Raw genomic sequence first — 23,756 nt, 5'->3', positions numbered from 1 at the left:
TCATTTCGTGGTTGTTACGTGTATTTTGCGAGGAAAATCTTTCAAGGTATTTACGTGTAGATTACGAGGAACTGTTTTCGAGTTATGTACGAGGAATTGTAGCGACGTCCTTACGAGGAATTGTAGCGACGTCTTTACGACGAATCGTTCTACTTCGTCTTTACGACGAAATATATTCCTCGCTAAGTTACGACGAATTAGCGAGAAAATATGTGTTACGACGGACGTGTAACGAGCAAACGCGTTTCCTCGCTAATTCGTCGTAAAGCCTCTTTTACGACGAAATAATGAGGAAAACCGCCCTCGTTAAGATTATGTTTTCTTGTAGTGGTACAATAATCGAGAATAATTTGGAAAAACATCTGAGCTCAGTAGTTGTCTCCAGCACGTCCAAATTTACACCATATATATTCAACCAAATCAGCTTTGAACTGTTGATGCATTTGTCTATCACGAATTCTAGTTCGAACACCCATCATATTGGCGATATTTGAAGGGATATATGTAGAATACGTGAGATCGACATGTGAAGTTCCGGTATCTTCTCCTTGTTGGAACTCTGAAATATCAAAATGAGTGTATCCATCTCGTTCGTCTTCTACTATCATATTATGAAGTATGATACATGCTCGCATAATCTTTCCAATTTTGGCTTTATCCCAAAAAAGTGCGGGATTTTTAACAATGGAAAATCGAGCTTGCAAGACTCCAAAAGCACGCTCGACATTTTTTCGGACAGCTTCTTGATGTTGAGCGAATAAAGCCGCTTTCGGACCTTGTGGTATTGGAATAGATTGGATAAAAGTTGCCCATTTCGGATAAATACCATCGGTGAGATAGTAGACCAAATGATACCCTCTTCCATTGACAGAGAAAGTAACTTGCGGAGCTTGACTTTTTATTATGTCATCAAAAATAGGTGAGCGATTAAGAACATTGATATCATTTAAGGTACCTGGAGGTCCAAAAAACGCATGCCATATCAATAAATCATACGAAGCAACTACCTCTAACATGATTGTGGGTTTACCCGAACCACGTGAATATTGACATTTCCAAGTGGTGGGACAATTCTTCTACTCCCAATGCATAGAATCGATGCTCCCTATCATCCCGGGAAAGCCACGTTGCTCACCAATATAAAGTAGACGTTGAAGATCAGCCGGGGTTGGTCTTCTGAGGTACTCATCGCCGAATAAATATATTATTCGTTCCACAAAATGTTCCACACACAACCGAGCTGTCGTGGCACCGAGTTGGAGGTATTCGTCAACAACAACCGGATTTTATAAATGAAAAGAGCTACCGGATTTTATAAATGAAAAGAGCTACCGGTTGGCTTTTAATTGCCTTTACTCTAACAAATTTATTAAATTTGATTGCCTTAGCTCTAACAAATTTATTACCAAGCAAACTCCCCTAACACGCATTAATCAGATTTGAGAGCTATCAGAAGCATTCATCACCAGCACAACCACAATATAACAAGCATATTCACTACCCTACCCTAACTCTAACCATCACCTAACTATAACCACCACCAAACTGTAAGCATTTATTAACATAAGTAATGAGATCAATTTTGCACACTAACCTCACCTACAGGGGGTGATACGCCTCCAAGAGCTTTAAGAGTGGCGTTGAGATGAGTTGAGAGCTACTGGTTTTGATACGCCTCTTGTGTTCCGCTCCTTAAGTTCTCACTAATTTGTGCATTCTGATCTTTCCCTCCTCGCATGATTCATCAATGCAAACCAAATTAGCAAAGCACATAGTGTAACAAAGAACCATATAATCAAAAACAAGTGTCTTCATATTCATAACACCTAATTAAATCACCTTTGAACTTTAGACATATGATCAATCAAAACCGATAGAGTCTGTTGGGAGACTTCTTCCTCTCCAGAATAGCCGATAGAGAAATCTTCCTCACACTACCTGATCAGAAAAAAAAAAAGGGATTCACCTTTGAACTTTAGACATATGATCAATCAAAACCCTAATTGAGATTAATACAAAGAAGGATGAGGTGAGAAGGTTAATTACTTGGGTAGTTGATCTGGAAGTTGAATAGATCGTGAGAGCCATCTGAAAGAGCGACGGAGTAGACCGAGAGAGTCGTCGCCCTCTCCATCGTTCCTCTGACATCGAAGACGACAGAAGACAGAGAAGTCGCCGTCAAGTCTCCGAGAGTCGTCGATCGTGGTGGGTTTCCACCGTTTCTCTGACGGCGAAGATGAGAGAAGACAGAGGCGACGCCGTGAGAACCGAGAAACTCGTCGATCGTGGTGGGTTTCCACCGTTTCTTTCACGGCGAAGATGAGAGAAGACAGAGGCGACGCCGTGAGAACCGAGAAACTCGTCGATCGTGGTGGGTTTCCACCGTTTCTCTGACGGCGAAGATGAGAGAAGACAGAGGCGACGCCTTGAGAATCGAGAGACTCGTCGATCGTGGTGGGTTTCCATTGTTTCTCTGACAGCAAAGATGAGAGAAGACAGAGGCGACGCCGTGAGAACCGAGAGTTCGATCGTGGTGGATTTCCACCGTTTCTTTGACGGCGAAGATGAGAGAAGAGAGAGGGGACACCGTGAGAACCGAGAGACTCGTCGATCATGGTGGGTTTCCACCGTTTCTCTGACGGCGAAGATGAGAGAAGACAGAGGCGACGCCGTGAGAACCGAGAGACTCGTCGATCATGGTGGGTTGTCATCGTTGATCTCACGGCGAAGAGGATAGAAGACGGAGGAGAGGTCGACAACATCGACAGAGTCGTCGATCGCTTGCGGAGAAAACGAGAACAGGAGAAGAAACGAGAGATAAAATGAGAAAAAAAAATGAAAAAAAAACAGAGGTTTTTCAGTCTGACACGTGGAAGAAAACACCATTTAAATTCGGTTCCAAAAATAATCCCTAATCAAAAATCGATTATTTCCTTTTCTTTTATTTTACATTTAATTAAATGAGCTTATTTCATTAAGGACTCTCTTAAGCACCAGCGATATTCATGGTTTTATAGAGTAACTGAGCGATACTTCAACTAGAGTAATTAAGAGGTAAAATACTGGAGTAATAAAGATAAGAAAAAAGAAAAGTCAAGAGTAATTTGTTTTTCACCTCAAAAACAGTGAGAGAAAAAAGTGAGGTATATACCTCTATTTAAACAGTATCAAACGTAATAGAGAAAAAGCTGTTTTCATCTGATTGGTAAAACTAAGTGGAACTAAGTGGAAAAATAATTCTCGCTAGAAAAATTAACGCTACATGTACCTTTCAATCACACCCTAAGTGTGTAAATATTTGTCTGAATTAAGTTACAAAAAAGAAAAAGAAAAATTGTCTGACTACTAACCTAATAAGTCAATATGCTGACAAAAAAGTCAATATGTATAAGTCAGTCATACTGACAATTATGGATATATAATGTGGTAAATCTTTATAAATATAAATTTGTAACGGTATTGTAAAATAATCCCTTATATATTAATTTTGAGAATCATTAAGTTATTAAGTTATGTCTCACCTAATTAAGATGTCAATTTTGCTCACGTGGCAGCATAAAAATCAATTGAATAATTTGTAGATCCAAAATCCAATTGGTAAGAAACATTATATTAACCCAAAATATAAGAAACATGAATTATTTCCTTAATTAAATAAAAGCTACGGTGTTACCTAATATGATTAACATATATGTGACAATTAATGATTATAAATAATAAAGATTTTATAACAATATTTGTATCCTTCTTTTTTGTTTAATTATATATTGTTAAAATAAATTAAGCAATCACATTAACCACATAATAAACAAATTAGGAATTTTCTTATATGTTATATTTAAAATTTTTTAAAACGATTTTAAATTACAGAAAATGTTAAAAATCCTTTTGAAAATTTTGTGATCAATAGTTTTTTTTGTTATAACAAGATACAATGATCATAAAATCGTATTAATATAAATTTTTAGTTAATAGATATTCGTATTAAATAATATATATATATATATATTAATGTTGTTTAAATTAAACTATGTCTGTTTAAAAATACATAAATATGTTAGTTTTGAAATTTGCATCAAAAATATATCACATCGAAAATTTTGGTATTAATGGTTTAATTTTTTTGTTACATCAAATATACAAATGTTAATAAAACGATATGAGTAAGAAGTCTCAATAATAAATATTTATATTAAAATATACTACATATTTATGTCAATTTCATTGAAATATAATTATATACCATATAAAATAAATAAAATGATTATTTTGATTTATTTACCATAAATATATTGTAAATAAACAAGAGGTATTATGTTGATTTATGTGATTACTCTAATCTCCTATATTTTAATTGAGAAACAACTCAACATGTTTAAGATTTTATTAATTAATATTGTTCAAAAATCTTACAAGGGATCAATACAGCTAAGATTTATTTAGAAGCTATTGAAATCAGCTAGCGAGAACATGGATTGCACAACAAATTTGCTTTCCTAACCCTAACCCCCTTTCTATTTGTCACAACACCGACATAGAATATTTGGAAGTGTCGATTGACAATTTAAAATGATAACTTTTTATGTCCAGTCCATTGTTTTCCTTAAATAAGTTTAAACATTTTTGCGTACCCAAAATCAATATGAACCATCATCATTTTCGTTTAAAATTTTGTCACAATAAAAATATAGGGTTGGGCAAAAAATTCGAATCTAAAAAAAACAAACCAAAACCAATCCAAAAATAGTAATGAACTTTAGCCAAAATTGGTTAGATATCCGGATGGATTCAAAATTTTGTTATCTAGAGAACCGGAACCGAACCCGATTCGAACCAAAATATTTTGGCTAGCCGAATATATCTGAACCAGATTTATATATGTAAATATATTAATTATTTTTCAATTTAATATCTAGAAGAATATACAAAATATAAGATATTTTTAAGTTATCCAAAATACTTGGAAATATATAAAAATAGTTATAAGTACATGTTTAAAAGCTAAACGATATTTAAAATACCTAAAATACTTAAAATATCTTTTGATTTCCTATCCAAATATTTAACCTAAACTAATTTTATGTTAAGTTTAAGTATTTGGCATACATTATTCAAATTTATATGTTATATTTTATTTTTATTTTTTAGATTTTGAAAAATTAAAGTATATATGAACTTTAATTTTTGGAAAAAAAAAAACTAAATAGGTTATCCAAACCCAAACCCGAACCAAACCCGCAAGAATCCGAACCGAACCAAACCCGCAAGAATCCGAACCAAATAGTACTCGAATGTCCACCTCTAATCAAATGTAGAAAAAAATTATTGATAACATAAGATAAAATATTTAAATACAATATATTTAAAAAAAATTCACCCTGCATTACTTATACAAAATCTTGGGGATGGAGAGTTCATTCATTAGAAAGTCTTCAAACAGTCCTACCAAAAAAAAAAAAAAAAGTCTTCAAACATAACACTTTTTTTTTACCAAAAAAAACCTAACACATTCTCAAAATTAATTATTACTCCTTAAAGATTAGCCAAGAGATCATTTAATATGTATCAAGAGTTTTAGATAATTTGGCAGGTACAGTAGAGTATTAAACGTGATTATGAGCGCCATTAATAATTCATGCCTTTAATCATCAAGAGTAGTTAAATCAATTAGGATTAATTGAACTCCAAGACTTAAGTTGAATGATGATACTAAAAAAAAAAGTTGAATGATGATACGAGAGGTGCAAGTAAATAGAAAAGAGAGTGACGGTATGATGTTGTCGGTCCATAAATGATGGAACCTCAAAGTCATTCAATCTCTCTAGGGCTTGCCCTACAAGCTAACCAAACCCTCTGTGGACCTGACAATTTTCGAATAATACCATTGATCCATTTGAAAGACTAGTACTTCCTTCTTTGAGAAGACGTTGACGTTGACTCTGACTACTGTTTTAGGTAAGGTACGTATCACTACGTAAATTGTTTCTTCTTTTCATTTTCTGTTTGCTTATGGTAAAAAGAGACTATTTAGTATTTACCATGCAATCTTGTATCCTAGTATATAAAAAGTAGTATTTTATGATTTGTGCTAACATCGTAGCTAAGACTAAAAGCCTTAACAACATTAATTTTTATTTCTCTCTTTTTTACCGTTTGTGTTTAATCATATCGTTTAACAACAATGTGTAATACTCACTCCGTTCCTTAAAGATACATATTTTAGAGAAAAAATTTGTTTCTAAAAGATTTATTTTTTACATTTTCAATGCATGTTTTATTAACTAATTGCAAACTTTAAAAATCTTAATTGCACTAATTAATTTTTTATTGGCTTAAAATTGTGGAAACAAGATAAACACAAAAAATTATGCAAATTTAATGTGTTTTACTAAAATGTTTGAAAAACCTATAATTTTGTAAATTTAATGTGTTTTACTAAAATGTGTGAAAAACCTAGAATTCAGATCTTTTAGGAATAGAGGAAGTAGAATTTTTTGTCGAAATAGGTGAGAGCGAAAAATAAAAAGTCACTGTCTTTCCACATTCTCTGGTCGATGGCCTCTGCCGTTGGTACTATGAGAGGGTGGTTACCCCTTTCCTTCTTGTTTCAGTATTTTTTTGTGGCTTGCTTATTAATCTAGAGGGTTTTAGATCTGGTTGGAGGCTTCATTTTTTTGTGTTGAAACAGAGAGTCTCAAATTAGAATTTATGGCCCTCGATCTCGTCAGATCTACGGTATGTGGTAGTGGATTTATAATTACCGGCTGGTTTGAGTAAGACGCGTAGACAGCGCGTGGTGAGCTCCTACATATGTCAATGGCAAGTTTTAGTTGGATCTGAAGGGAGGCGGTGGAGCAAAGGGGCTTATGAGACACAATCTACAGCAACGGTTTTCCATAAACTATCGATCTGGTTTGTTCTTTCTATGGTATTAACTAGGTTCATGTTGTCCGTGTATGTTAGTTTAAATGTGTCCAAGTATGTTTTTACCTTCGGGATTGTATTTATGCAATCGCCGCTTCTGGCTCCAGGATTGTATCTCTAAACCGTCCGCTCAAGATTATGATGTCGTTTCATTACGACATCCTTTGTAACTTGCCTTTTGGCTTACCTAGTTTCAAATCAATATAGACAAAAAAATATAACAATGTGTACTATTAGATATGTCAGAATTAACAATGACCTACAAATAACCCATAGATGATTAGATCTTTCATATCTAACTAACTGACTTCAGAGAAAGAATCAACATGATCTTTGTAAAATAATCATTTAAAATATCGACTCATTGTTTGAATGAGATTCTTAATTACTATGGCTTTTATGAATGTTAAATAAGAGAAGAGACATATACCATATTCACTAAAAATCACTAGATTAGCAGTTAGAAGAACGTTCACATTAAAATTTCAACTTTTTCTTCCATTAAGAAGTCTTAACAAGAGAGTTACTGGACTAGACAAAAGTCATTGAAGAAGTGGGGCGTGAAGTGGCATTTCTTAGATATTCTCATTACTTTTGTTTCAAAGGGATTAAATGTGAAACGGTCACACTGCTTTTTCTTTTATGGGGTTATAACTTGTTTGGTTACTTTGCTGGTTATAGTTCTCAAAAGACAGTGTTTGGTGAGAAACCAAAGTAACTCACTATCTCTCTGTTATGCAACAAACAAACCACACCCAAAGTTAAAGAAGAAGAAAAAGACAAAACTAAAGTCTTCAGCTTTTAAATGTTTTCTCATTTCTTTATTGACCCATTTTAAGATGGAAAGATGATAACTTTTCCTTTTATTCTCCTCCATTCTGCATCGGGATCTTACGGGGTCTCATTGGAATTATAAAAAACAAAAAACAAAAAAACACTGTAAATTTTTCCTCAAAGTCGATACCTTTTTTTCTCATCGAAGTCACACACCACAATTCTCTCACAAACCCTTAAAATTGAATCCGAGTCCGAGAGAAGAAGAAGAGCCTGGACCCTCAAAAGTCCCCACACAAGTTTTTTGATGGATCCCAAGAACCCAAACCGCCACCAAGTACCGAACTTCTTGAACCCACCACCAAGACACCAGAGCATAGGAGATGCTTCCAAGGACGACAATCATCATTCCAAACCGGCCGAGGTTAAGGATTTTCAGATCGTGGTCGCTTCCGACAATGAACCGAACATCAGTAAGAAGCCGCCGCAGCAGCAGCAGCAGCAGAACCAGCTTGGTCCCAAGAGAAGCTCTAACAAAGACAGACACATCAAAGTCGAAGGCAGGGGTCGGAGAATCAGGATGCCTGCTCTCTGCGCCGCTAGGATCTTCCAATTGACTAGAGAATTGGGCCACAAATCCGACGGCGAGACAATCCAGTGGCTGCTTCAGCAGGCTGAGCCGTCGATTATCGCAGCCACCGGTTCGGGAACCATACCGGCCTCTGCTTTAGCCTCGGCCGCTGCTGTATCCAGCCACCATCTTCAAGGTGGGTCACTCACTGCTGGTTTGATGATCAGTCATGAGTTGGACGGTGGTGGTGGGTCTAGTAGTGGGAGGCCAAATTGGGGTGTTGGCGGCGGAGATGGAGTAGGAGGAGCTTCTAGGTCGAGTTTACCAACAGGGCTGTGGCCAAATGTAGCTGGGTTTGGAGCTGGTGTGCAAGCCACTGGGATGATGAGTGATGGAGGTGGTTACAGAATTGGGTTTCCTGGGTTTGATTATCCTGGTGGAGCTATGAGTTTTGCATCCATTCTTGGTGGTGGTAGTAACAATCAGATGCCTGGACTTGAGTTAGGGTTGGCTCAGGAAGGGAATGTTGGTGTCTTGAATCCGCACTCTTTTGCACAGATTTATCAGCAGCAGATGAGTCAAGCTCAGGCTCAGGGTAGGGTTCTTCACCATACTCTTCTGCATAACCCATCACATGAGGAGCATCAGCAAGAGAGTGGTGAGAAAGATGATTCTCAAGGCTCAGGGCGTTAATTTAAGCTTTTTTAAAAAAAAACATTGGTTTTCTCTTGTGGATTTGAAAAGCTTTTGGCTTTTTGTTTTGTGATAATATTGTTGTAAAACTAGCATGGAGAAGAAAAGAAAAAGGTTCATACTGAGTGAGAGTGAAAATCTATGCTTATTGAAACCTCTGATACTTTCAGAGGATGATGATGATGCAAGAGAGACTCCAACAGCTTTTTTTTTTGAGTGTTTGTGGCATTTCCTTTTTTGCAGTTGTTGGTTGAAACTTGCAGGTTGAGGTTGTTAATAGATATAGCCAGAGATTGTTTGTACCTTTATTGAAGCTTTGGAGTCTTAAGATATAGGCTTGTTTTTTCACTTGTTCTGTGTGTTGTTTGCTTCTTTCGAATATCAAAGAAACTGGCTTTTCGATAGTACAATGGTAATGCGTACTTTACCTTCCATCACATAATGAAGATTACTGTTTTTACAAAGACGGAGGAAATTACTTTAGCTTCTTTTGCACATTTCCAGAGATCCTCCTTTTCCACTAGATTTCTATGAATCATTTAAGACTTTTCTGCATGTTCTGGTTCAGTGTCTTTGAGCTTCAGTGGAGTTCACTATGATCTTACTTGTTTTGTTCTTTAACTCTTACATGCATATAGGCATGCAGTTCGATTTCTTCTGTTAGTTTGGAATTTGGTTAGTCTGGGTCAGTCAAAATCGCAAAGTGAACCAAAAAGAAATTCAGTTTGATTTACAGTTAGTTCGTTTCAAAATATTCTACCGATAATTTTGGTTTTTATTTAAATTTTTGGTTTAAATTGAGTAGAATTCGAAAAATTTCGGGTAAGTTTAGTTGTTTCAATTAGTTCAGTTATTTTAGTGTAGATTTTGGTTAGTTCGATTCGGAATTTTGGGTTAACATAGATATTTTTATAGAAAACCGAAACCAATTTTTTCTAGTTGCCGAACTGAGCCGAAAACCAGACTTTTCGGTTTGATTCTGGTAATAACCGGAGGCCTACCTGCATTCATGGTACTGCTCTCAGTATCTTCGGTGAGAAATATAACCCACGCTAAGAAAAGGGTCAAGTAATCGTGTTAAAGGCCATAAACAGTTTCATCTATAGCTCAAATAGAGACGCCGTTTTTGTATTGATCATTTGAACTACGAGACGTTTCGACGCAGAGTAAACGACGCGCATGCTTATAGAGAAATGAGGAAACAGTGTCGAAAGATCGAACGCGACCTGTGACCGGTCAGAGCAAAGCGGAACCAAGTCGAAGAAGGGAAGAGTGATTCTCATTCGCTTCCATAAAAAAAGACAAGTTTTCATTTTTGTAAGATTGAACAAGTCGGAGAAGATATGGACAACAAAAACGTCGTCGTTTGCGACAACGGCACCGGCGTATGCTTCTTCTCATCTCTCTGTTTACGTGATCCTGTTTGCCGTTGTTTCAAAACTCCCAACCCTTTGATCCCACGAGCTCTTTAGTTGAATCTGATCAAACATTACATTGTCTTCCTTATAAACAAAAAAAAAAAATCTCACCTTTGTTTCCTTAAACGGATTTGTTTAGGATCTGGTTGTTTAATCTGAAATTTTGCAAAAAAAAATTGAAACTTGGGCGTGTGTAAATGATCTTTATTCTGAAATTCGGATCGAAGCTAATCTATCTCTAAATCCATTTCGTAAAGTTTGAGCTCCGATGCGTTTACTGTATGTTCTTGAGTCTTTGATATCTGATGTTGTTTCTTGGCGATTTCAAGTATGTGAAGTGCGGATTTGCTGGAGAGAATTTCCCGACATCTGTTTTCCCTTGTGTCGTGGGAAGGCCGTTGCTTCGGTATGAAGAATCACTCATGGAGCAGCAACTGAAGGTTCGTCCTACATTGTGGCTTTTCCTCTTACAAAAAGTTTAGATCTTTTACTTGAAATAACATTTTGTTTCATTTAGGATATAGTTGTTGGGGAGACTTGCGCTGAGCTCAGGCATCAACTGGATATAAACTATCCTGTCCACAATGGTATTGTCCAGAACTGGGAGGATATGGAACATGTTTGGGATCATGCTTTCTACAACGAGTTGAAAGTACTCTTCCTTCTCTTCCTTCCGCAATTGGGTTTGAATGACTCTTAAAACCCCTTTGTTATGAACAGATCAATCCATCAGATTGTAAGATACTGCTCACGGATCCACCACTTAACCCCTCCAAGAACCGCGAGAAAATGGTACGATACTTTGTCAAGTCTTGGTGGTTGTTGGAGTAGTAAGTAACTGATTCAAGTTGTGAAACAGATTGAGACAATGTTTGAGAAGTACAATTTCGCCGGCGTTTTCATTCAAATCCAAGCCGTTTTGACTCTGTATGCTCAAGGTGCTTATTGGAGATTCTTCTTGAAGGTTTATGTTTTCTTTTATGTGTGTTGTATAGTCCACCTGTTCAAAAGAATCTATCTGCTATTCGTTTTTATTAATCTTCTTGTGTTTGATTATTGGTTTCAGGTTTGCTAACTGGTTTGGTTATTGATTCTGGTGATGGTGTTACTCATGTGGTAAGCTACAAAAAGAAACGGTAACTTTTAGATCGAGTTTTGCTTATAAAGCACTGAACCGTGGTCCCTACCATCTTAGGTTCCGGTGGTTGATGGTTACTCTTTCCCTCATCTTACCAAAAGGATGAATGTAGCTGGCAGACACATTACAGCTTATCTTGTTGATCTTCTTTCTCGGAGAGGGTGAGAAACCGATTCACAAATTCAAATTCTGAAACTTTATTAACATTTTGATGATATATGATGTGAGCTAAACACAAAGTCGTTTGTTCATCAGATATGCGATGAATAAAACGGCCGACTTTGAGACTGTTAGGGAAATTAAAGAGAAGCTCTGCTATATAGGGAAAGAGACCTCTTCCTAGTTCTCATCTCAATATATGTGTAGTAATTAATTACAAGAAGTGGAAATAAAATCTATTTGTTTGCAGTTATGATTATAAGAGAGAGTGTGAGCTTGGTCTGGAGACAACCATCCTTGTTAAGAATTATACTGTGAGTTCTCTGTTCTACTATTAACCTGCTTATGTTAAGCTAATAGAATCTAGATTCAAAGACATATTATCTCCCAGTTAATTGTTTTCCGGACAACTAATTTGTTGAGGGTTTTGTTCTGTGAGATCAGCTTCCAGATGGGAGAGTCATCAAAGTAGGCACTGAAAGATTCCAAGCACCTGAAGCGCTTTTTACACCGGTATACCTTAATCTATGGCTTTGCCTACTTTCCTTTCTCTCGTTGCTCATCACATAACATAATATTTCCTCTTTTAATGGGTTTTTAGGAGCTCATTGATGTTGAAGGTGATGGAATGGCAGACATGGTTTTCCGCTGTATTCAAGAAATGGATATTGATAACCGCATGACCGTACTTGCGCCTCTCACCCTTGCTTCTTATTTCAACAACTAATCTTAATTTTTCTCAAACCCTGTGCTCTTTTCTTTTTATGCAGCTCTATCAACACATAGTTTTAAGCGGAGGAAGCACCATGTATCCAGGATTACCTAGCCGGTTTGTCTCTTCTTCTTTTTAGTGTGTGTGTGTTTCCAAAATCCAACAAGAAGCTCGATGTCTTACTTTGAATGTGTTATGTCTTCTCTTTGTTTCAGTCTAGAGAAAGAAATCCAGGATCGGTATCTCGATACAGTTCTAAAAGGAAACAAAGATGGCTTGAAGGTAAACTATCACGTTGAGTCCATAATCAATTTCACTGCCATGTTTTTTTTTAACATATTCTTTGTGATGTTTTGGTCACATCAGAAACTCAGATTGAGGATCGAGGATCCACCTAGAAGGAAACACATGGTATACCTCGGAGGCGCTGTTCTTGCAGGAATCATGAAGGTAAAAAGAGGCTCAATGCTTTCTCTTTTGTAACATGGAAACCTTGTAGTATGTGAAATTATTATTTTAAGAGAAATGTTGTTGAACGGTTTGTGTTGCAGGACGCACCAGAGTTCTGGATCAATAGAGAGGACTATCTGGAAGAAGGGATTGGTTGCTTAAATAAGATGAGCCAAGCTTGATGATACTCTAAACATCAACTCTTAAGCTTAACTTGAGGACCGTCATTGTCTCTTTGTTTTTTGGGTTAAACGGAAACGAATTTTCATTCATTGATTAAATAAAAAACAATATCTTCTCCTTGCTACTAGACAATATCTCTGAGTAGAAGCAACATGGACAATAACAGTGAAATATAGCTTTGTTGTTTTGAAACTCTATTTCTTGCCACACAAGGCAAGATCTCTCTTGAAGGGTCTGAAATTCAAAGCATTGAATCCATAGATACAGAGATTAGACCGTTTAGACTTGAACACGACTTGATCCGTCGTGGTTCTATAACCAGGTATGTTGCAAGAAAGATCCGAGGAGCTTCTTCTTCTTCCGACCAAACTCGCTTGACAGGAACTCGCGAGACTATCCACGTCAGCGCAATCTAGAGAAGTTATGGCTACCTTGTAGAGACCGAACTCGTCAGTGGTTCTGTTTGCAGAGAATGTTACCATCTCGTTTGTTCTCGACGAAGCTGATTTGAATCTGCAGAGTATTCTCACATCCACGCCTGCATCAAGAAAACGTTAGAAACATAGTTTTTTTTTTGCAAGAGAATCTTCTTAGTGATGTTTTTGTTTTTGTTTTCTCTTAATTACCGGACATGAAGTAACTGTGTCTGGAGAAAGTGTTGTTGGAGCAGACATCGCAGTAAACAAAACCCATTACAGTTACTTCTGCATTTGGCTTGGCTGATGAATGTTTTGGAGAAAGCGAGTTTACTAACATAAGTTGCGGAAGAACAAACAAAAACATTATCAACTTCTTCTCCATCTTGACAACAAGTTTTGCTTTTTGTTTATATGGTTGAAGTAAAAAAGAGTGTGGAACACTGTGTTCACTGAACTAGCTTCATGCTTCAGTTGTATTCACTTGTTCCTTTATATACAGAGATTTATGCAGACGTGTCTCTTAGCATTGATTTTGAGGACAGCATAGAGAAAGTGGTGGGGGAACAACGAGAGAAGCGCAAATGGAGTGAAGATTATAAATGAGAGGAGAAGAATAGAATTGAATGCAAAAGCAGAGAAGATAGTGGAAACACACTGACTGAAAGTGAAGGTTATAAATGAGAGAGTTAAGTGGAAGATAGTGAAAAGACAGTGAGAAGTTAGGTGAGAGGACAGTTAATGAGACCTCATGCTCTTTGTTTCTTCTGGAGTTTTGTGTATAATTCCCAAATATTGGCTATCTGTAAAGGAGAAAGTGGAGAGAAAGGTAATGCCACTTATGTCTTATGCATGGACCATATACTTTGCATATCAAAAGTGTTGGTACTGGTTCATTACTGGTTTTTGGTTAGTGCTGGACCGGATAAAGATTTGTTGGCACAAGGTTTGGGCATATAACTGATAGAGAAAATGAACAGGTCTTACGGTGTAGAGATGAAAAGAACCATCCAACAAAATATGTTACTAGAATTCTTGGAAACAAAAAAAGAATCTACTCTTTATATTAAGTTGCTCCAAACAAGAGTTTTCATCACAATGCAAGAGAGAAAGACTTCAAGAAACGCCATTGATGAAGCTTTCTTTGAACTTTTGATGAATACAAAACATGAAGCGTGAGAATGGTAACTTATGTTTTTAGGGTCTTCTAGCAAAAACCACAATGAAACAAGACTTTAAAGACGCTTCTAAAGTCTTCTCTTTCAGATCTGAGGTTTGGGACTTATTCTTCTTTCACATTATGGTACATGAGCAAAGGCTTCTTTGTGGAGATTCTTCATCTTCAATTTTCTTCTCTGCAATGGACGAAAAGATAACAAAAACAAACCTCAATGATATTAGGAGTTTTGTACTGTTTATCTTTCAAGAAGTCCTAAGCATTCATTACACAAACAAGATGTACAGGAGATAAGAAATCAAAGAGAAAAAGACCTGGTCTTGCTTTTGTTGGAGACAGTTGAACGACAACGTGCATTGTAATGACGGATTTAGGGAGATCGTCAAATGGAGCTTTGCACTGAGCAACAGTTTTACCATTCTCCAAAATCTTACCAGCATTTATCAGCTTGATGTCACTAGCTGCTTTTGGAACAATCTTCTTGTCTAGCAAACAACACATTCAAAAAAACCCCAAAATTAGATTATTATTAGTCAACAACTACCAGTAGTAAATAAAAAGTTTGAGACATGAAACTGTGTTCATCCTAGAGTCTCTAAAGAGATGTTTGGTAGGTAAGGACAAGTGATTAGTAATACAGTCAGATCTATTACTACTAGCCTACACTTTTGTCTGTCAAGCCACAACTGAAGAAGCTGTTCGAGAAATGAATGAAGCAAACCTACTCTGACACAAAGTATAAAGCAATCAAGAGAACTTGGTACTAAAGACCTCTAAGCTCACCTTTAGGCCATTCAGAGACGAGTCTCTCTTTGAGCATTGCCACAGTGGCGGTTGGAGAGTACTGAAACGGACCAACATCAGAACCGTCATATAACCGGAATTTAAGCTCTACCAAATCTTCCCCCGGCATTTGATTTCTCTTTTCTCCCAACAAAACACACACAAAACTCTCAGATGTATGCAGAAGACCTCAGCTTTCCCTGTGATAATATGAGCAAAGAGAGATTGTCAATTCTAAAGGATCAATTTTGAAACTTCAGTTTCTGTCGAAATCAAGAACTTGGACCATAGAAGAAGAGCGTTCATCAACTACTACAAGGAATTAACAAAACCCATTAACAATGAAGAAATATTTTCTCAAAAATCAAAACTTTAATAACTCATAACCCACAAGACAGAAACATTACTCGAACTAAACATTCAAATCAATCTCCAAGTCCGTTAAATTTCTCAATCAGTAGTTTATTAGACGCCAAGATCCTATAAAGAGAATGTTTGAGAAAGATAAAAGGAGAAAGGGACACTAAACCTTAGGGGGAGAGAGGGAGATCCAACAAGCAGCAGAGTCTTCTGGGTTTGCTAGGGTTGACGTCTCGAGACTGGGAGATCGAGAGAGGTAGGAGACAAACCCTTAAAAGGGTTATGACATGACCTTCAAAGTCTTTGGTCGTATTGCTCTCTCTGCTTTTGTGATGTTTCTTCTTCTGGATTGCCGCGTTACAGGGAATCCCTGACAAGTAGAAGAAGATAAAGACAACAACTTTGTGGAAAAGTATGCTTTTTTTATTAGTCAAAAGGAAAAATCTTGTTGCCTTTTTGACCAGACCTGAAAAGAAGAGTAAACTTTGGTCCAATCTGGCTTTTAACCTTTTTTTTTTTTTGAAATAACCGCCATGTTAAGAATCTTCCAAGTTTCAGAGAGAAGAATAAAGTTTGAAAGATCTATTGAATCTCTCACAGTAAATGGCTTAGAAGTTTACAGATAAAATGACAGTATGTGCAGAAGCATATAGTTAAAGGGTACGCAGTGTTGGAAGAAAGCATACACAAAGCGCATTCCAAGAACGCAAATCCTATCAAACCCTCATTAAAACTATACTGTAACAACAACAAAAAGTGCGCTATAAACCCTGGAGAACAGATTCTTCTACTGCCGAGTGACAGGTGCCATAGAGACGGATGGGTTGATGCCATAGAAACGATCTTGTCCCTGAAACTTCTGGTATGAATTATCCGATGGAGCAGAGGTTGTTGGAAGCGGGGTGAGCCCAGGAACCCATTGACCTTGTTGTTGTTGAGTGGGTGCAGAAGTGGTCGCTATGGTGTAGTTGAACGGTGTCTGGTTTACAGGACCAGGAGGCTGTAACGGCTGCAAGTACTGAGGTTGAAGCTGGTATAGTGGTGGTGGTGGTGGTGGAGGCGGAAGCAGTAGAGGACTGGTGGATGTTGTTGCAGCGTTCTGTTGTTGCAGCTGCTGGAGATAGGACTGGTCATGGTTTTGAAGCTTGGGCCTTTTCTCTGGCGGGTACTCGTCGGACGATGGAGTTCCCGTTACAGCAGGTGGGTTGTTTCCGATGATGCCTTCGGATGCTAAGGAAGAGAGAACGTGGGAGAGCATCTCCGCTGAGGAGGTTGATGCGGTTAGCCTAGCCACCACTGCGGCGGCTGCGGTTTTTCTCGGGTCTACCGCTGATTGAGTTGGTGGGTTCGAAGCAAACATAACCGGAGCTGATTGTTCCACTTCGATGTGTGTGAAGCTTTGTGGTGCTGATGCAGCCGGTGAGACTTTGATGACTTCTTTTGATTCTTCTGTAGCAGGAGGCCGTGAACTACTACCATGGTCTAGAAGCTGTTTGCAGAGATCACCAGTTCGGTCTGATTGAAACCGAGCAATCTGAAATTATAGCAAAATGAATATCAATTTAACTAAATAGTGCAAAGACAAGGTAATATCACGTTTGTTAGTACGAATTCAAACCTGAAGGTGGTTACGGACTTGCTCTAGCTTGAGTTCCTGAATAAGAAAATAATAAGGTGAGGTCTTTGGCAAGAGCAATCAATGATGATATTTTCGTTAGCAGTTGTATAAATGAGAAACCTGTTCTTGTAAAGCTTCTCTCAAATGAGAGATGAGACTTATTCTGGATGTCTCCACTGCTCCAAGCTGTTCGATGCAGTCTCTCAGTATGGCATGTTGTCCCTGCACCTCCTTTACCAGCGCGGGGCCAGGGGTGTGTCCTGTTTAAAGCAACACTAAACAAGTAAGATAATGAAAAGAAGTCATATGGTTGATGAATGCGTGAACATGAATTGGCTTTTCTCTATACAAAAAGTCCTAGTAATCAGAACTGTAATAAATTTATTAAGGTTCCAACATTAACCAAAATGTCCAAGACTTACAAAATATACTATCATGGATTCTAATAAATTTGTGGATTCTCTTCCTAAATGGTGGGAGTAAATTCCCTCAAAATTAATGATCAGGCTTATTGAAAAGTAAGAGTCACCATACAAAACCAATGATTTTCGAAAAGCTATTTGGAAACCATTTAAGATTCCGGTTCCAGTACAAAGGGTGTGTGATTAAAAAAAAAAAGATTAAACGAGTTGAGTTCTTAGAACAGGCGATGTATGTAGCTTGTCACTTGATAAATAAAGCATATCGACACATCTGCAGCAATGGACGGTGATACCTGAACTAAGATCTTTCTCGACTTCCTGAGTTGCTCTCTCAAGGTAACCAGCAGCACTAGTACATTTCCCAACAATGACATTCTCACCGATCTGAACGCCATGAAGAGCTTCAACAGAAGATACTACTCTCTCCAACGGAATTCCATTTGCCTGTTTCTGTTGAACAGAAAATAAATAGCAGAGCTTATCATGTGCTAACTTGGAAGAACACCGAAGCAGAAATAATTCCATAACGGTGGACCTTATTGACAAATGAGCTCAAGAGGTATGCAAATGGTTTTATAAAAAAACTTACTGACTTACCAGTTTAAGTGGCACAAGTGCTCCGTTCCTGGCTCCATTTTCAGGTTGCTTTCCCAGAATCTCTTCTTTGAGAATTTGTCCATGAGATCCGAAAACCTTCCTTTCTTCCCATATATTAACCTTTAAGAGAAAATTATGATAATTAACATCGCACTTTCATGAAGCCAAAAGTTAAACTCTGACGTACCAGTCGACGTGCAGCTTTTCTTCCAAAGTCATCACCATTTTCAATCACATCACGAAGAGCATCGGGGAGTACTTTCCAGAACTCACCTACAAACTCTGAACCTTTCCGCCTACTATTCTGCAAGATATCGTTCGCGAGGTACAAATACGCCAACCGTTGCTCACGCGGGGAACAGTGAAACTGCCTGCCCCATGTTTCCACAACATGTTTGGCCTTGTTCATGTGAAAGATACACCAATGTGACAAAGCTGGATACTACTGTCAAGGAAGAGACAGGCCGTGATAGCATATACAATGCAAAGGCCGAAAAGAAACCACAAAACATGTGAGCTAGCAACTTAAAAGCGTTGAAAAAATTTAGTCCACACTCCACAATTTTATATCAGACCCAAAAACCGAAGACAATAAATGGTAAGATTATCTTCCAAATACCCATTTAACTAGGGAAACCAATCAAAAGTACAGAGCTTTACCACAACCAAGACTAGTTAATAAACCAGAACCCATTTAACCAATAAAAGTGCAGAGCTTTACCACAACCCAGATCAGTAGATACATCAGAAACCAATACATACATAAAAAAAAAAAAAAACAGTTTAGAATTATTGAAAGGATACTCTCAATGCTTGCTTGAGAATTGTTGAGTTTAGAAAGCTTCTCAACTAATATCTGAGCATTAAATGAACTACCCATTGTTCCTTCCACCAGCTCCAACAACCAGTCCCCGCCTTTCACGAATTCTACAGCTAAAATACAAAAAAAAAAGAAACAAGCTTTAAGCATAATTTGAACCAAATTTAAAATTTTGAATATCATCAGAAACAAAGAACATGCTTTAAACAATAGAGAGAGAAGCACAAGGAGTAAAGCCGATTCTCAAGTTCGAGCAGACAGAACTAGAAAGTGAGTTTAAACATCAAAACTGGTCTAAACCCTAATGTCCGAGAGATAAACCGGAGACCAATCTCAGCAGAAAGCAAATACGAGCAAAAAAACAACGAGCGCGAGAGTAAGAATATAAGAGGAAATTACAGAGGAGCAGGAGAGTATTGTTGCGATGAGCTAGGCGATAAAACGGCGCCGTTCTATCTGATGACTTGCTCCCAGAAACCGCCGGCGAAGTTGAGCAGTTGAAGAGGAAACTTGGAAACAAACAAACAACAACAATCTTCGTCGTTGTGGGTTGATGTGGAAGATGGCTTTTCATATTCCTTTATGGGCTTAAGTCGCACTATTGGGCCTAGGCCCACTATATAATACGATGCCGTTGAGAGTAGAGTTAACTGCCACCGACAAGTAATGACGTGTCGATCGCATCGAAAAGCTCTCTCTGTTATTAATGAGACCAGAACAGTGTGGCTCGAGTTAAACGATGTGTAAGAAGAAGAAGAGATGAAGCGCGGTGGAATCAGACGGAAGCGATTGTTCGGGAGGACGATTCTCTTCACATCGGTTGTCTTCTTCATCGGTTTCGGTTTGCTTCTCTTGACGCTACGCTCCGTGGATGATCCTAACTCCTCCTCCTTCATCGATGACGACGACGACGACGCCGTTTCGGACGAGGATAACGCGAGGTGGATCAATTCTTCTTCCGTGGTGGAAGCCAAGGTCGACGGAAGGAGGCTCTGCGCGACGGTGGAGGAGATGGGAAGCGAGTTCGACGGTGGTTTCGTGGATCAGAGCCTCAGAGTTCGAGATGTTATCCGTCGCCATTTTCACCTCAACGGTGAGAATCTTTCGATTCTTTATAATATTATATTCGAATCTTGATTTACTTATGTGTTCGTTCTAAGTTAGTGTTTGGCTAGTTTCATCCGTAGTGATAGCAAGATCTTGAAATGTGATTCTTGGATGGTTCAGGGGCTGCAGCAGTTCGTGAGCTAGCTCCGGAGCAGTTCTGTCGACATGGTTATGTTCTTGGGAAGACGGCAGAGGCTGGTTTCGGGAACGAGATGTACAAGATCTTGACGTCGGGAGCGTTGAGCATAATGTTGAACAGATCATTGATCATTGGCCAGACCAGGCATATACTGGTTCTTTCTCAATCCTTTTTCTCTGCTTTTTTGAGAACTGTATTTGCAAGTCTCTGAACAGTAGTTTTTGTTTGTTTTTAGTTCGTAGATCTGTCTGTTTATACCTTTTTCTGTTCATTTTCTCAGGGGAAAATATCCATTTGGTGATTACATTGCTTACTCCAATGATACATTTACACTGTCTGAAGTGAAGCACCTGTGGCGACAAAAAGGCTGCGTGAAGAAGTACGGAAGGCGGCTTGTAATGAGGTTGGATGATTTTGAGAAGCCGGCTAAGAGTAATGTCTTATGTAGCAATTGGAAGAAGTGGGAGGAAGCTATTATATGGTTAGTGAGGGCAAAAAAAAGATACAACACTTTTGTGAAGAAGTTATATAGTCATTACTGAGCTGAGCAATTGGTTTTCTTTCAGGTTCCAAGGCACAACAGACGCTGTGGCGTCTCAGTTTTTCCTCAAGAACGTGCATCCTGAGATGAGAGCTGCTGCAGTTGAGCTGTTTGGAGAGCAGGGAAGCTCCACACCACGAGCGAATGTGTTTGGAGAGCTGATGATGAGTCTTATATCTCCTACTAAAGATGTGAAAGATGCAGTGGATTGGGTTCTACGAGAGACTGGAGATCCTGATATCTCATTACACATGCGAATGCTGATGAGCAAGTATGTTAAACACACTCTGTCTCTCTGTCTTTTCTTTTTTCAGCTGGCTGATTAATTCTCCTTCTTCCAGATCTGTTAGACCTCTGCGTGCAGCTGTAAACTGCCTAGGGAAAGCAGTTAACAGGCTTGGCGTAGCGAAACCAAGAGTGGTTATAGTCTCTGACACGCCATCTGTAGTGAAAAATCTCGAACTAAATATCAGCTCAATTGCTGAGGTATCAATAATCCATTAAACTAAAACTCTCTCTAATCTTTCCAACAAAAATTAAGTCAGTTGCAATGTGTTTTTTCAGGTTCTGCATTTTGACTATAAGCTTTTCCGAGGGGATATAGCTCAACGTGGTCGTGGGTTACCAATGTTAGACTTCAGAATAAAAGATTGGGGTCCCGCACCGAGATGGGTTGCATTTGTAGACTTCTTCCTCGCCTGCCGTGCAAAGCACGCTGTGATCTCTGGTGCTCACAGACGAGTCGGGACTACTTATGCTCAGTTAGTTGCTGCATTAGGCGCCGCAAACAGTCTCAGTTAAGACCTTTACTTAGTTTATCATTATTACTGTACTGTTTGACCGGTACTGACTGGTTAATATTTGGCAGAGGACGGTTCGAGCAACTCGAGCTTTGCGTTCTTGAGTAGTTTCCAGAGTAATCTGTTAGCAGATGGTTTGAAGAACCAGGTGGGCTGGGGACATGTCTGGAACCGGTACGCTGGTCCACTGAGCTGTCCAAAACAGCCAAACCAATGTGCATTCACGCCTCTAGCACCTCCAGGTTGGTGGGACGGGTTATGGCAGTCGCCGATACCAAGGGACGCTCGTAAGCTTGCGGCTTATGGCGTTGAGCTTTCCGGGTTTGGTACGGTTAATGAAGACCGTCTCCATGCCTTTTGTAACGCCAAGAAAGCCTACTTAAGCACTGTAACGATCGTTTAGTAACTTGTTGAAAAACTCTTTTTTGGCCTCTTGGTTTTAATGTAGTAGTTACTGGTTTTTATTTCGAAAAATTTACACAGAGACATATTTTTCCATGGTCTATTAACATATACACATACTTTCCACTTGCCAAGTACTTTTGTTGAGTAAATTGACTAAAAATCCCTTCTAATTTAAATTTCACACTTTCTCTAACCTAAAATCCTCATCATGTCACATATACCGGAGGCAATAGCAGAGGCGGTGGAGGATTAACTTATGGTAGTGGCACAGAATCTTATGTTGGTGGTGCTTACCGAAACCGTGAAGGAAGAGGAACCGCATGTGGAGGTGGAACTCATAGAGGTGATCCTGCGTTAATCTCCCTGACGATTGGTGTCAACACCCAACGAATTGAATCCCTTTGATTCCGGCAGCTTCGCACGCAAAGCTTATGACGATGACCCCGATTTCAAAATTCTCCAACGAATCGTCGCGTTGCTTCGACCAAAATAATAAAATATTTCACATTTCTTCACTTTTTGTAATTATATCTCTTATTTGATGTTGCAAACTAAATCTAACTTTTTATGTCCAAATTTCTCCACTCAAAACAACAACCAGTCGTAATTTTTTTTTTGGCATTTGTTTGTGAAATAAATCTTAAGTCATGAAAGAACGCTTTCTCAAGCTTATAGATTTTGTATGGAGACATGGAGAGGTATGGTCTTATGGTGGAGCAGTGGTGGTGGATCAGAAGACGGAAGGAAAGTACGAGGTGACGGGGGAGGAGCTAATGGCTGAAGTGGAGCTTGTGGGGGTGGATATGAGAATTGTGGTGATGAAAGAAGTGGTTGGCGGTCATTGAGGCGGAAGAGGAGCTTATGGCGGAGGTGGAGGAGCTAATGGCTGAAGTGGAGCTTGTGGGGGTGGATATGAGAATTGTGGTGATGAAAGAAGTGGTTGGCGGTCATTGACGGGGTTTTGTGGTGGTGGTTGGTTGCGTATTATTGTGGTTGGAGGCGGATAACCATGTCCACAACTACACCATCAGTGGATGGTTATGAAAGTAGTGATGGTTAAGGAGGTAGTTATGGCAGTGCAAAGAGGGATACGGCAATGGTGGCGAAAGAGGTGGTTATGAATCGTCCATAATTTGAAATCGGTTTCATGACCACACCTAGTCTGACCACGTGAATGAAAATTAAATGAAGGTTATAATAGATATTTTATGTCACTTTTTACCTCACAAAGTATACCTAAAGCTAGAAGTATGTTAAATAGTAAGACATCACCTCCAAAGCATGTCAAATAGTAAAGCTCTCTTTTATTTCTCGGTCTACATTTTTCCCTTCCTCAATCGAACCGGCCAATTTACAATACGAACCGAAACCGATATATAATTAAACTTGAACAAGCCTCTTGGTTTAATACAAACACTGATGTTATTTCCTCGATTTGATATTCTGATTTCCCTTCTTGAACTAAACCGAACTAATTAAACCGAACTCGTTAACGCACAGCTCATAAGATAGACTTTTGATGTTATTATTAGAGATGAGTCCTTAGTTG

General features: G+C 38.4%; 6 protein-coding genes across 6 annotated transcripts; 3 read left to right on the top strand and 3 right to left on the bottom strand.

The window, feature by feature from the left end:
* Nucleotides 1-7,713: 7,713 nt before the first annotated feature.
* On the top strand, nt 7,714-9,316 carry LOC106301596 (transcription factor TCP20-like). The gene has a single exon (XM_013738042.1). It carries the CDS (start codon nt 8,006-8,008, stop codon nt 8,960-8,962), a length of 957 nt encoding a protein of 318 aa, XP_013593496.1. The 5' UTR covers nt 7,714-8,005; the 3' UTR covers nt 8,963-9,316.
* Nucleotides 9,317-10,202: 886 nt separating this feature from the next.
* Nucleotides 10,203-13,146, top strand: LOC106301725 (actin-related protein 2-like). The gene is made up of 15 exons (XM_013738191.1): nt 10,203-10,347; nt 10,710-10,820; nt 10,898-11,032; nt 11,101-11,172; nt 11,240-11,318; nt 11,447-11,496; nt 11,576-11,679; nt 11,774-11,842; nt 11,928-11,991; nt 12,122-12,190; nt 12,279-12,362; nt 12,448-12,506; nt 12,605-12,671; nt 12,756-12,839; nt 12,941-13,146. The coding sequence occupies exons 1-15, from the start codon at nt 10,306-10,308 to the stop codon at nt 13,019-13,021; spliced, it is 1,170 nt and encodes a 389-aa protein (XP_013593645.1). The 5' UTR covers nt 10,203-10,305; the 3' UTR covers nt 13,022-13,146.
* Nucleotides 13,094-14,079, bottom strand: LOC106301726. The gene is made up of 2 exons (XM_013738192.1): nt 13,649-14,079; nt 13,094-13,560 (listed from the first exon to the last, which is right to left on the bottom strand). The coding sequence occupies exons 1-2, from the start codon at nt 13,821-13,823 to the stop codon at nt 13,217-13,219; spliced, it is 519 nt and encodes a 172-aa protein (XP_013593646.1). The 5' UTR covers nt 13,824-14,079; the 3' UTR covers nt 13,094-13,216.
* A 399-nt stretch (nt 14,080-14,478) lies between these two features.
* On the bottom strand, nt 14,479-16,147 carry LOC106303718 (membrane-anchored ubiquitin-fold protein 4). Its single transcript, XM_013740023.1, has 4 exons — nt 15,928-16,147; nt 15,399-15,598; nt 14,930-15,100; nt 14,479-14,793 (listed from the first exon to the last, which is right to left on the bottom strand). Exons 2-4 carry the CDS (start codon nt 15,526-15,528, stop codon nt 14,732-14,734), a joined length of 363 nt encoding a protein of 120 aa, XP_013595477.1. The 5' UTR covers nt 15,529-15,598; nt 15,928-16,147; the 3' UTR covers nt 14,479-14,731.
* Nucleotides 16,148-16,386: 239 nt separating this feature from the next.
* On the bottom strand, nt 16,387-19,748 carry LOC106301467 (UPF0400 protein C337.03-like). The gene is made up of 8 exons (XM_013737867.1): nt 19,615-19,748; nt 19,200-19,328; nt 18,583-18,830; nt 18,396-18,515; nt 18,092-18,248; nt 17,497-17,636; nt 17,377-17,412; nt 16,387-17,292 (listed from the first exon to the last, which is right to left on the bottom strand). The coding sequence occupies exons 2-8, from the start codon at nt 19,273-19,275 to the stop codon at nt 16,546-16,548; spliced, it is 1,524 nt and encodes a 507-aa protein (XP_013593321.1). The 5' UTR covers nt 19,276-19,328; nt 19,615-19,748; the 3' UTR covers nt 16,387-16,545.
* A 179-nt stretch (nt 19,749-19,927) lies between these two features.
* Nucleotides 19,928-22,307, top strand: LOC106301441. The gene is made up of 7 exons (XM_013737840.1): nt 19,928-20,308; nt 20,443-20,605; nt 20,742-20,942; nt 21,028-21,273; nt 21,344-21,488; nt 21,567-21,798; nt 21,871-22,307. Exons 1-7 carry the CDS (start codon nt 19,975-19,977, stop codon nt 22,203-22,205), a joined length of 1,656 nt encoding a protein of 551 aa, XP_013593294.1. The 5' UTR covers nt 19,928-19,974; the 3' UTR covers nt 22,206-22,307.
* The last annotated feature ends 1,449 nt before the right edge of the window (nt 22,308-23,756 follow it).

Source organism: Brassica oleracea, chromosome C7, assembly GCF_000695525.1.
Source record: "Brassica oleracea var. oleracea cultivar TO1000 chromosome C7, BOL, whole genome shotgun sequence".
Lineage (NCBI taxonomy): Eukaryota > Viridiplantae > Streptophyta > Magnoliopsida > Brassicales > Brassicaceae > Brassica > Brassica oleracea.
Note: the sequence above shows the minus strand (reverse complement) of the source record. Positions and strands in the feature narration are given on the sequence as shown.

Coding starts and splice junctions, on each gene's coding strand:
- LOC106301596 (XM_013738042.1), top strand. CDS start 8,006: ATGGATCCCAAGAACCCAAACCGCCACCAAGTACCGAACTTCTTGAAC.
- LOC106301725 (XM_013738191.1), top strand. CDS start 10,306: ATGGACAACAAAAACGTCGTCGTTTGCGACAACGGCACCGGC. Junction 11,173..11,239: donor CCAAGAACCGCGAGAAAATG/GTACGATACTTT, acceptor GTTGTGAAACAG/ATTGAGACAATGTTTGAGAA. Junction 12,840..12,940: donor TTCTTGCAGGAATCATGAAG/GTAAAAAGAGGC, acceptor TTTGTGTTGCAG/GACGCACCAGAGTTCTGGAT.
- LOC106301726 (XM_013738192.1), bottom strand. CDS start 13,823: ATGGAGAAGAAGTTGATAATGTTTTTGTTTGTTCTTCCGCAACTTATG. Junction 13,561..13,648: donor ACACAGTTACTTCATGTCCG/GTAATTAAGAGA, acceptor TTCTTGATGCAG/GCGTGGATGTGAGAATACTC.
- LOC106303718 (XM_013740023.1), bottom strand. CDS start 15,528: ATGCCGGGGGAAGATTTGGTAGAGCTTAAATTCCGGTTATATGACGGT. Junction 15,101..15,398: donor CGTCTCTGAATGGCCTAAAG/GTGAGCTTAGAG, acceptor GTTGTTTGCTAG/ACAAGAAGATTGTTCCAAAA. Junction 14,794..14,929: donor TCCAACAAAAGCAAGACCAG/GTCTTTTTCTCT, acceptor CGTCCATTGCAG/AGAAGAAAATTGAAGATGAA.
- LOC106301467 (XM_013737867.1), bottom strand. CDS start 19,275: ATGGGTAGTTCATTTAATGCTCAGATATTAGTTGAGAAGCTTTCTAAA. Junction 18,516..18,582: donor GAAAAGCTGCACGTCGACTG/GTACGTCAGAGT, acceptor TTTCTCTTAAAG/GTTAATATATGGGAAGAAAG. Junction 17,293..17,376: donor AAGTCCGTAACCACCTTCAG/GTTTGAATTCGT, acceptor CTATAATTTCAG/ATTGCTCGGTTTCAATCAGA.
- LOC106301441 (XM_013737840.1), top strand. CDS start 19,975: ATGAAGCGCGGTGGAATCAGACGGAAGCGATTGTTCGGGAGGACGATT. Junction 20,606..20,741: donor TTGATCATTGGCCAGACCAG/GCATATACTGGT, acceptor TCATTTTCTCAG/GGGAAAATATCCATTTGGTG. Junction 21,274..21,343: donor ATGCGAATGCTGATGAGCAA/GTATGTTAAACA, acceptor TCCTTCTTCCAG/ATCTGTTAGACCTCTGCGTG.